General features: G+C 38.7%; 1 gene segment (V, D, J or C); it reads right to left on the bottom strand.

The window, feature by feature from the left end:
* Positions 1-2,483: 2,483 nt before the first annotated feature.
* LOC144467432 (Ig kappa-b4 chain C region-like) lies at positions 2,484-8,072 on the bottom strand. The segment is given in 4 exon segments: positions 2,484-3,005; positions 3,771-3,791; positions 7,789-7,917; positions 8,069-8,072. Coding segments are annotated over 4 exon segments (483 nt in total).
* Between the last annotated feature and the right edge of the window lie 4,631 nt (positions 8,073-12,703).

The following is a 12,703-nucleotide window of genomic DNA, read 5'->3' as shown; positions in this document are numbered from 1 at the left end:
ATGAAGTAACTAGTTCACTAATCATTAAGTCGTGATTAACTCCTCTATGAAATTTGATCATGAGTTACTGATTTACTGACCATTAACTAATTTACTGACCATTAACTAATAGTTAGTTCCTCATTAGTTCTTCATTAGTTCAGTAACTACTCTAATTTTGTGTAGCTTATTGTAAGCTGTATTGTATGTTACCGTTAGTGTTTACGTTTACCAGAAGAAAACGCTGTAGTCCTCGTTCCGGATAACAAGATGCTTGACGGCGCCATTCTTAGTGCCTTTTTCAGGCTTTTTGGGTACATTTGTATTCTATCTGTGTCTCTCAGGTTAGTTTAAAACTCATTTTCTTTATTTTATGAGCCCACTAGATGGCACTTTTTGTTCAACAAAAGGTTGAAAGCACACTGAATTGCCATTCTTTGAGCATCTCTCTACAAACCAAGAGTGCCATCTAGTGGGCTCACAAAATAAAGAAAATGCTTCATGAAGCTTCATTTGACCATCACTAGTCATCACTATGCATCTAGCCTCCAGCAGACCATGGCGACGAAATTCCCCTCCATCCGTGATGGTAAAGAAGATGAGAGGTCAGTAGAAGAAGTCTTTGATGGCCGAGAGCAGTCACCATTCAATCATGAAAAAGTCATAAAGAGAGAGAATATCCTGTGTAGAGACCATGAAGGGAACAAAGATTGTCCAAAACCAGTCAAAGAGGTTCTTGCTCCAGGTATGGAGGATACTCTGTGCTTTGTTTTCACCTTCATGTTAAAGGGTGACAGCTATCTTGATGAGATGGCCAACTACTTAAAGTCACCTAAATTAGGAAGTACCAAAGAAGATCCATGGTACTTCTCAGGTTATGTTTTGACCAAAATGAGAAAAAAAGCCAAAGCTGTCCGTTACCTTGCCCAAGCAAAGATAGGCAACAGGTGCTGTTTCATTCTTTTTGCAGCAGAAAGCTAAGGCTTCTGTCTTCCCCATTATCATGCCATGACCTTACAGTACTGTACCTTACATGCTGTGCAAATGTGGTATTTTGCTGTAATTTTCCCTCGTAATGGCCATGGGAGATCACTGCTTGCCTAATCCTGTATATCTATATCTATGTATCTCTCTCTCTCTCTCTCTCTCTCTCTCTCTCTCGATATCTCTCTCTCTCTCTCTCTCTCTCTATATATATATATATATATATATATATATGTATATATATATATATATATATATATATATATATATACATATACATATATATACATATACATATATATATACATATATATATATATATACATATATATTATATATTATATATTTATTTATTCATATGTATATATAGATAATAGGTAGAGCATTTATGCCTTTTGCAGCAGCATGTGTGTAAAATTATTTTCAAATCAGTCAACAGGAGGTGCCACCAGTTCAAACAGTGCACCAGCCTTTTGCATAATCTGACAATAAATCAATGAGGGTTTGTTCAAACATCACCAAACTTGGTGGATAAGTCCTTGAAGTGTCGCCCCAAAATGTTTCTGCAATTGACCAATAGGAAGCAACAGTGCTCCCAAATAAGAGTGTGGCCCGGTAGAGGTATGTACGTTAATGAATGAGCATCTGTCTGATCGTCATGAAACCTTTTGTTAATCATTAATGCTATTTTCTAACTGTTTGTTATTAATATCATTATCTTTATTACTGTTGTATTATTTACTGAGAATCATCACTCACGTACACTCCCTTGCACGCACACACACACACACACACACACACACTGAACAAGGAAGTCATAGAAAGCAGTCAGGAAAAACAATTCATACTTGAGTAAGCTACAATGGTAAATGTGTCAAAACAAGAATACAATATCTTTATCGTCATTGTACATGTACAATGAAATTGAATGCAAATTGGGCATTAAACAATATATTTAAATTTAAATTCTGATCCAACTTCATCTGTCCTTAATGAGAAAAAAATGATGTTATTTATTTCCATATACTTTAAAAGATTCAATGAATTAAATTGTAATTTGAAATTCATTTAATTTACATCTGTCAGACAGTCTTCAAAAACTATACATTTTGTGAGTTTTTAATCAGCTTGTGTTTATATGAAAACACATACGTTGTGTTTTATTTTGAGATCACAATGCTGACATTTAAACTGTGATGATACAATATGCTGACGATATCCTAGTTCATAATTTAAATGCAATTCATTCTTCTCAGACTCTGTTTACTAAAACTAATTAAACTTTCTGGACACTTCTAAAACATTCTGGTCACATCATAAACCTAGTTAGTAGTTTTGCTGTTCTCAAAATCAGGAATATTAAACACAGCATGATATTAACTCATGCTGCCTTTCGAAAGACAGTAATAAGCTATTTCAAAATCTTCAACCACATCTAAGTTCAGTCTTTCTGGGTTGATTGGATCTCTTCAGACATCAGTTTCTTTTATAGTAACACACATGAAAAAAAAGATTGAATATGATTTAATGAAAAAGTTCTTTATTGTGTTGAAATAAGCAAAGTACAGCAGGCAACAAAATTTCATGAATGAAAGATTTAATTACAGAGTAAGTGAAGGAAAGAAAGAGATAAATGGGGAGTGACAGTATTGCAGAGTGCAGACTGAGAGCAGTAGCAGAGTAAAACCAGCAGCAGAGTCCCAGTGAGTCAGGTCAGGACTGGGAACACTGGTCTCTCCTCAGTGTCTCTGAGAGTGGAGTCTGGGAGCCCTGGGTGGCCTCACAGGTCACAGAGCCCACCTTCCTCCACTGGTCTGCAGGGAGCCTCAGGGTGCTGCTCCAGCTGTAGAGGCCGTCCTTCTCCAGCACCCCAGGGCTCCTGCTCTCCTCCCAGCTGCTGCTGCTGATGCAGCTGTCCACCTTCCAGGCCAGACTCCAGTCTGAGGGGAAGCCCTTGTTGGCCAGACACATGAGCGTGGCCTTCCCCTGCTGCAGCTCCTCACTGGAGGGGGGCAGCACGGTCAGGGTGGGACGGACATCACCTAGGAGACACCAATCAGCTTAGAGGACAGGGACCACACAGCTGTCAATCAACCATCAGACACTTGGACACCTTTACTGTGTGAGTTGATTTTCTCCTTTAAGGAGTTTCTGTCAGATGGTTTTTCTGCTCCATCAGTCACTCACTCACACATTGTTTCACTTCCCTTTAAGAAGCCTCTCATGCAAATCAGCACAGAGAGAATCATCATACAGAATGACCTCAAATATATCAAACTACACTGGACAGAAAATATCAGAATTTAGATAAATTATTAAACATTTTCCTCCCAAACATTGACGATACATTACTTTAGTAAAATGCATTTTACTATTTTTTCTTTAGTGCAAGTATAAAAAATGCATATATTACTGCACTTCCTACAATCAAATGTTCTTTATGTTGATGTCAATTCTCATTAAAACTGTTCAAAAGATTTTCAAAATTTGAAACCACAAGAATCAATCACGGTTTGTTTATTCCTAAAAAGTTGATTCTGAATTTATTAGAAAAAAATAGTTATCACTGAGGTGGAACATTAAGAATATAATCTTGATAAACATTTGTAAAACTGGTTTGCAGTTTTATCTTTTTTACATTTCAACCTGTTTGAAATGTACAAAGAAATGTTGATTAAAGCTGCTCTGACATAAAAAATAAGTTTTACTTTTAAAATTAAAACATTTTTATCTACTGCAGACATTACAAAACAGACTTCTAAACATAACTGTAAAACAGTTTATCTAGTATTTGTGCAGAAACTTACGTCCAACATCCAGTCTGGTTCCTCCACCAAAAGTCCACCACAGTGATACAAACTCATTGAGCCGCCGTACAAAAACCTCTCACTGTAGAGAGACACGGCTCTCTGACTTTGACACACTGAACTAAACCTACAAGCCCTCAAGATGAAACTGAACCATTAAGTAAGAAATAAAGATTTATCTTCTAGCTTCATGTTTTATTTTCATTACAATGGACTTTTGATTTTCTCATTCAAAAGCTAACTTTGTCCTTTAATGCAAAATATGTCTAAAAACAGCTGTCAGCACAGAGAGAATCATCATACAGAATGACCTCAAATATATCAAACTACACTGGACAAAAAATATCAGAATTTGGAAAAATTCTTTCATATCCAAAACCTTGACTAACCATTACGTATTAATGGGATATTTAGTGGAAACAGAACCAAAAATAGAAATTAAACAGATTACAATCAAATGTTCTTCATGTGGATTTCAGTCATAGTTAAAAAAAGTGTTCAAAAGATTTTCAAAATCTAAAACACTCGATGACAAAATGAAGTGATCTTGCACATTTTCTAATACCCACTTTTATCTTCACTCTGTTCAACAATATTTAACAACTGATTCTGAATTTGTCCTAAAAACAGGTATTATTTAGGAGGACAATTTAGATATAATCTAAGAAAACATTTGGAAAACAGGTTTGCAGTTTTATCATCTTTATATTTCAAGCTTTTTTTAAAAATCCCAGTGTGATGGAATTTTGTGAAGCCACTGTGAGTCACTCTCCATGGTTAAGGAGAAGAAATAAAAACATGAATAATAAACTAAACAAAACAAGAGTTTTTTTTAATCTATTGCAAATATTACAAATCAGAATTAAAAACATAACAATATGGTATCTAGTATTTGTGCAGAAACTTACTTCCAACATCCATTCTGGTTCCTCCACCAAAAGTCCACCACAGTGATACAAACTCATTGAGCCGCCATACAAAAACCTCTCACTGACAAACAGACTCATCAAAATCAGTCTCTGTTTGTGAGATGTTGCAAAATCATGAAAACTGACAATAACACAGAGCCACAGAATTCCAGAATGCATGTTTTTGATATGTTTTTTATATTTAAATGCAATTTTTGTTAATTTTGTCCAGCGGTTGATTCAAACAATACAAAAGATGTTAGACTTGATTCGAATGATGACATTGTCCAACTGAGTGAAATTTGTTTTTGGCTTCTAGTGCACCAAAGGTAGATACAATGCACACAGCACACCTTTAAAAACATACAGAGTATTCAGCATACAATACACAGTTGTGCAAATGGATGAGGTAGCAGAAGATAAATTCTATAATAATGCAAGAAAGCAATTCTTATTAAATAAATGTTCCCTGATGCAGTTGTTCTGTGTTCAATGCCTGCATGGAACAGGGAATAAAAGACTTTTTGAAATGTTCCAGCTGGCCCTTAGGTGCCTAAATCAAACATTTTGAAACAAAAGTTATCAAGTTGTAAAACATATATCAAATTGGTATGGAGATATTTCTAACTACGCTCTGATAAATATATTGATCCATTGATAATCAGCATCATCAGAGTAATCCAAGTCCCTGTTGGAGTCAGTCAGAGCATTTCCATAGAGAGCCACTTTGCATCAGCAGCACCATGCTCCAGTGCTCTGGGAGAGTTTATAGTCCTGAGAGTTGAACACTGGATGACTGACAGCTGTCCTTCATGACAACAGAAGCCACAGAAATCCTCCTCATCAAAAACATGACTTTGATCTCCGTCCTCATCTGGACTCTCCTCTGCTGCTGCTTCACAGGTAAAGTCCAGAGAATCAAACTCCTCTCCTCTATCAACATCTGTCCCTCTGAAATGAAGCTGACAAAACCATGATGCTGCTTTATGTTTGTGTCTCTGTATCTTCAGAGTCCAGAGGTCAGGTCACAGTGACTCAGCCTGGAGCAGTGAGCTCTGCTGTGGGAGGCTCCGTCACCATCACATGTAGGACCAGTCAGAATGTTTATAGCTCTAACTTCTTAGCCTGGTACCAACAGAGAGATGGAGAAACTCCTAAACTGCTCATATACTCTGCCAGCACTCGAGCATCAGGGATTCCAGGTCGTTTTACAGGCAGTGGATCAAACTCTGACTTCACTCTGACCATCAGTGGAGTCCAGACTGAAGATGCAGCAGTTTACTACTGTCAGAGTGGACACTACATCAACAGTCAGTGGTTGTTCACACAGTGAAAAAGCGTCGTACAAAAACCTCCCTCAGTCAGACTGAACAGAAACTGAACTGACTGCTGCAGCTGGAAGCTACTGCAGAGACTGATACACTTCACTGAGGACACACACACACACACACACACACACACACACACTGTCATCATTTAGATTGCACATTTAACTGTTGTTACTTTAGCATCAAATGAAACATTCGTCAAAACAAGTGAAACAACAAAAAATGATCTTGGTGGAAATCAAAGTAATTTCTCGATCACAGCTTCGCACCATCATTCATAACCCATTATAATCTCCTGTTCTCATCTGATTTTCCAATAAATCAAGAGGAGCCAAGCTTGGACGGTTAATGAGAACAAGATTTGGTCATGACCTTTGACCTCAGCTTCATACTGCATCACAGCAATTTCAACTTGATCCACAAAGAGACAAATCAGCATCAGAAACATTTATGATCAAAAGTCACCCAAATATTACCTACACATCTGTCCATTATGAAGCATTCCTTTATTAGTCCCCCACTGGGAAATTCAATTTTTTCACTCTGTTGTTATTTTACAGATCACACACACACACACACACACACACACACACACACACACACAGACACACACACTCACACACACATTAATGGAGAGATGAGGGGGCTGCCCATGGACAGGTGCTGGGAGCAGTTGAGGATTTGGTGCCTTGCTCAGTGGCACCTCCTGAGCTCCCAGTCCCCACTCCGTGTTCAGTCCGTACAGGCACTTGAACTGGGGACCCTCTGGTTCCCAAGCCAAGTCCCAACAAACTGAGCTCCTGCCACTCATGCAAATGTAAATGTAAACAGGCTTTATATGACCTTGAAATATAAAAATACAAAAGACATAATTGACACTTTAACTATATCTACACATATAAGTGTGTTACATAAGTGTCAAATCTGCTGGCAGACACTAAGAGACAGAGACTGTCCTTTGATCTCGTTCATGTCATGTCTTTTGTTGAAGCTACTCTGTCTCATTTAAATATGATTTGGTGGAAAATCTCAAATTAGATTCATGTTATGTGACTTTTTGCAGATGATACACTGTTCCTCTTATTATTAAGAGCTTTGAATTAAAATCTTCTGTATAATTTATAGGCAGAATTTAACAACACACAAACTTAACTGGAGAAATTTCTTCCAGGACAGACATCAGTAATAACAGAGAGCTTTGGGTTTTACTATTAGAAATGTCTTACCATGTGTATTGTTACCAAAATAAATTGATTGATCTATCATGGAAACTGCAGTAGAAGATTATCCACAGTCTGAAACCCATTAAAATTATTCTGAAAAATAAAGACTCATTACTGTTGTGGCTTTTGTGCATTAGTTTGAGTAATGCTCCTGATATATAACATATGTCCAAGAAATGAAGTCACATGAAACTCATATGATACATTTGATCAAATCTTTATTGCTTTGAGATATTGAAACCATCAACACAAGCAAGAACATGTTCACACTGAAACGTCATGAGAGAGACAGAGAGCAGACTGAGAGCAGTAGCAGAGTAAAACCAGCAGCAGAGTCCCAGTGAGTCAGGTCAGGACTGGGAACACTGGTCTCTCCTCAGTGTCTCTGAGAGTGGAGTCTGGGAGCCCTGGGTGGCCTCACAGGTCACAGAGCCCACCTTCATCCACTGGTCTGCAGGGAGCCTCAGGGTGCTGCTCCAGCTGTAGAGGCCGTCCTTCTCCAGCACCCCAGGGCTCCTGCTCTCCTCCCAGCTGCTGCTGCTGCTGCTGCTGCTGCTGCCGTCCACCTTCCAGGCCAGACTCCAGTCTGAGGGGAAGCCCTTGTTGGCCAGACACATGAGCGTGGCCTTCCCCTGCTGCAGCTCCTCACTGGAGGGGGTCAGCACCGTCAGGGTGGGACGGACATCACCTAGGAGACACCAATCAGCTTAGAGGACAGGGACCACACAGCTGTCAATCAACCATCAGACACTTGGACACCTTTACTGTGTGAGAGTTGATTTTCTCCTTTATGGAGTTTCTGTCAGATGGTTTTTCTGCTCCATCAGTCACTCACTCACACATTGTTTCACTTCCCTTTAAGAAGCCTCTCATGCAAATCAGCACAGAGAGAATCATCATACAGAATGACCTCAAACATATCAAACTACACTGGACATAAAATATCAGAATTTAGACAAATTATTAAACGTTTTCCTCCCAAACATTGACGATACATTACTTTAGTAAAATGCATTTTACTATTTTTTCTTTTGTGCAAGTATAAAAAATGCATATATTACTGCACTTCCTACAATCAAATGTTCTTTATGTTGATGTCAATTCTCATTAAAACTGTTCAAAAGATTTTCAAAATTTGAAACCACATGAATCAGTCACCATTAGTTTATTCCTAAAAAGTTGATTCTGAATTTTGTTAGAAAAAAATAGTTATCACTGAGGTGGAACATTAAGAATATAATCTTGAAAAACATTTGTAAAACTGGTTTGCAGTTTCATCTCTTTAACATTTCAATCTGTTTGACTTTAAGTATGACGAAAATGTACAAAGAAATGTTGATTAAAGCTGCTCTGACTTAGTCTCCATGATAAAGAAGGAGAGGCAAAAAAAATTAAGTTTTACAATTAAAACATTTTTATCTATTGCAGACATTACAAAACAGACTTCTAAACAAAATTTTAAAACAGTTTATCTAGTATTTGTGCAGAAACTTACTTCCAACATCCAGTCTGGTTCCTCCACCAAAAGTCCACCACAGTGACACAAACTCATTGAGCCGCCGTACAAAAACCTCTCACTGTAGAGAGACACGGCTCTCTGACTTTGACACACTGAAGTAAACCTACAAGCCCTCAAGATGAAACTTAACCATTAAAGTAAGAAATAAAGATTTATCTTCTAGCTTCATGTTTTATTTTCATTACAATGGACTTTTGATTTTCTCATTCAAACGCTAACTTTGTCTTTTAATGCAAAATATGTCTAAAAACAAAATGGAAAGGCAACTACTGTTTCTTGCCTGTTAAATATATAATATAAAGAAAACATGGCTGCTGAAAAAATAAACATTTTAAACATCTGACTTACTTCCAACATCCAGTCTGGTTCCTCCACCAAAAGGCAACCACAGTGATACAAAGTCATTGAGCCGCCGTACAAAAACCTCTCACTGTAGAGAGACACGGCTCTCTGACTTTGACACAAACAAACTTGCCAAAAATATTCAGAGTTTACCCAGATTGTGTAATAACTGGTTTAACTGTTTAGAGACTGACTCACAAACTTTGAATATATACACAGCATTTTTTATGTGAAACTTCAAACATCTACAAGCAGTATTAATTTCTCCTCCAGTAAAACAAATTCAAATAAATGTAAAAATTCCAAAGGAAAACTGTCCTATAAATCCTGCCATTAATAATCCTGATATATATAATTATCATGAACCTATGTTTATCATAGATTATGATAAATGAAAATATATTTTGTCTGAATACATCCCACAGTGATGTTGATTTGTGTGGCTGTGAATAAGTGGGAATTCATCATAATATTCTGTAAGTAAATCAACTCATCCAACTCGAACCAAAGCTGTTCATAAAAAAGGAAGTAACACATTCCTAATCAATACTCTGGTAAAGTGATTGATCCATTGATAGTCAGCATCATCAGAGTAATCCAAGTCCCTGTTGGAGTCAGTCAGAGCATTTCCATAGAGAGCCACTTTGCATCAGCAGCACCATGCTCCAGTGCTCTGGGAGAGTTTATAGTCCTGAGAGTTGAACACTGGATGACTGACAGCTGTCCTTCATGACAACAGAAGCCACAGAAATCCTCCTCATCAAAAACATGACTTTGATCTCCGTCCTCATCTGGACTCTCCTCTGCTGCTGCTTCACAGGTAAAGTCCAGAGAATCAAACTCCTCTCCTCTATCAACATCTGTCCCTCTGAAATGAAGCTGACAAAACCATGATGCTGCTTTATGTTTGTGTCTCTGTATCCTCAGAGTCCAGAGGTCAGGTCACAGTGACTCAGCCTGGAGCAATCAGCTCTGCTGTGGGAGGCTCCGTCACCATCACATGTAGGACCAGTCAGAATGTTTATAGCTCTAACTACTTAGGCTGGTACCAACAGAAAGATGGAGAAACTCCTAAACTGCTCATTTACCGCACCAGCACTCGAGCATCAGGGATTCCAGGTCGTTTTACAGGCAGTGGATCAAACTCTGACTTCACTCTGACCATCAGTGGAGTCCAGACTGAAGATGCAGCAGTTTACTACTGTCAGAGTGGACACTACATCAACAGTCAGTGGTTGTTCACACAGTGAAAAAGCGTCGTACAAAAACCTCCCTCAGTCAGACTGAACAGAAACTGAACTGACTGCTGCAGCTGGAAGCTACTGCAGAGACTGATACACTTCACTGAGGACACACACACACACACACACACACACACACTGTCATCAGTTAGATTGAACATTTAACTGTTGTTACTTTAACATCAAATGAAACATTCATCAAAACAAGTGAAACAACAAAAAATGATCTTGGTGGAAATCAAAGTAATTTCTCGATCACAGCTTCTCACCATCATTTATAACCCATTATAATCTCCTGTTCTCATCTGATTTTCCAATAAATCAAGAGGAGCCAAGCTTGGACGGTTAATGAGAAAAGACTTTGACCTCAGCTTCATACTGCATCACAGCAATTTGAGCTTTATCCTATTAACCCTATGGGCCCGTACAACGCATCGTGCGTCCAAATTCACACCTGTTCTTCTCTGTTGATTTCCTTTGCGACTGTTCGTCATAGCAAGAAGCCACATGAAATCACGTGAAAACAGCGGAACCGTAGCTTTCAGACAAGGGGAACTGCCCATTGGTTCGACATCCCATTGTTCCGAAGTCCGTTCCGAAATCATCATGATGCCCTGTGGTTAAGGTCTGGTTAGGTTTAGGCACAAAAAACACCTGTTTAGGGTCAGGAAAAGATCATGGTGTGGGTTAAAATGAAAAAGAAAGTGACAAACACATAAGCTGTGAGCCTGCTTCACCTCAAGCCGGTCGCGGCGCACCACACGCCCGCCGCGAGCCGTTCAGCACCACGGACAGTCGGACTAATAGGATGTCGAACCAATGGGCTGTCGAACCAATGACATGGACCCCGGACAAGACCAAGTACTTGTCGGTAGTCCAATGTTTTCACAACTGAAAAAAATGATAAAGTTACATTAAAATGATGTATAACAGAGCTTTCATACAGCTTTGCACACACATTACTCTTGGATGGATTACTCGCGAATGCAGGCTCGCACAGAAATGCCACGCATATCACATGAAAGTACAGGACCGGAGCTGTCCATTTATGCCATACACATCATTGTACTGTCATCCCATCAAACTATAAATACAGATCAATTGTCTACAAAAAAAAAACCTGATGAATTTCTTTACAATCCATTATACAGATCTTGTTATCAGTCACTTCATATAGTGAGGAATATCGTATCTTACCACGTCTTAGGCTTGCGTGTGTTTCTGCCTGTCTATCCACATTTGTAGTCCGGCTTTCAAGATGCAAATATCTCCATATTGTCCAGTTGACACTCCATCAAACTTTGTATGACAAAACCAGCCACTTCACCTTTGCGCACCCAGACAACTGTAGCCTAATGCATGCTGACAGGGCCGTAGTCACCATATACATTGAGGGGGACACGATGTAAGAATTTAGTAACACGGATTAGTTTTTTTTCATTGATATAAAAATTAATATAAAATACAGGCACATAGAAGGACATGCAATGATGGCAAATCTGGTTAGCCCAGATTGTCCTGAAAAACAAACAAACAGGATATACCATGTGTATGTAGCCTTTATAATGACTGTGATATGAGCTTAAAAGTAAAGCCAGTAAAAATACCCCAGAAATGCCTAGGGTCCAAAGGGCTAAAAGGAAACACAAAGACACAGATCAGCATCAGAAACATTTATGATCAAGAGTCACCCAAATATTACCTACACATCTGTCCAATATGAAGCATTCCTTTATTAGTCCCTCACTGGGAAATTCAAGTTTTTCACTCTGTTGTTATTTTGCAGATTACACACACACACACACACACACACACACACATATACACAGAGGCCAGAAATACAGACATATGCACAAACAGGACCCATACACATACATTAATAGAGAGATGTGACAGTGAGGGGGCTGCCGGTGGACAGGCGCCCCGAGAAAGTTAGGGATTGGGGCCTTGATTAATGACACCTCTTCAGCTTCCAGTCCCCATTCCAATCCGATCCTCTATTTCCCAAGCTAAGGCCCCACAGACTGAGCTACTGCTACCCATGTAAATGTACACATATATTATGAAAAAATAGCTTTATATCATCTGGAATTATAAAAATACAAGAGATACTAGTCCATACTCATTGGTAGCTTTGTCACCTTCTACCTATGCCAATCCTCAATGCCTATGTGCAGTTTCACATAGATTGACCACGTCAGTGAGTAGAAAAACATGGGACTGACAGAATGACACACTGACAGTTTCCATGATTATGTACAGCATTCCATACCATGACTTAGTCATACCAAAAATTAGAAAAAAAACAAAAACATTCGGCCACAGGGGGAGCCACAGCGATCGGTCACCTTTTAGCCATTTTTAAGCATTTT

Source organism: Epinephelus lanceolatus, chromosome 16 (assembly GCF_041903045.1).
Source record: "Epinephelus lanceolatus isolate andai-2023 chromosome 16, ASM4190304v1, whole genome shotgun sequence".
NCBI lineage: Eukaryota > Metazoa > Chordata > Actinopteri > Perciformes > Serranidae > Epinephelus > Epinephelus lanceolatus.
The sequence above is the reverse complement of the archived record's forward strand: the minus strand, read 5'-3'. Positions and strand labels throughout refer to the sequence as shown.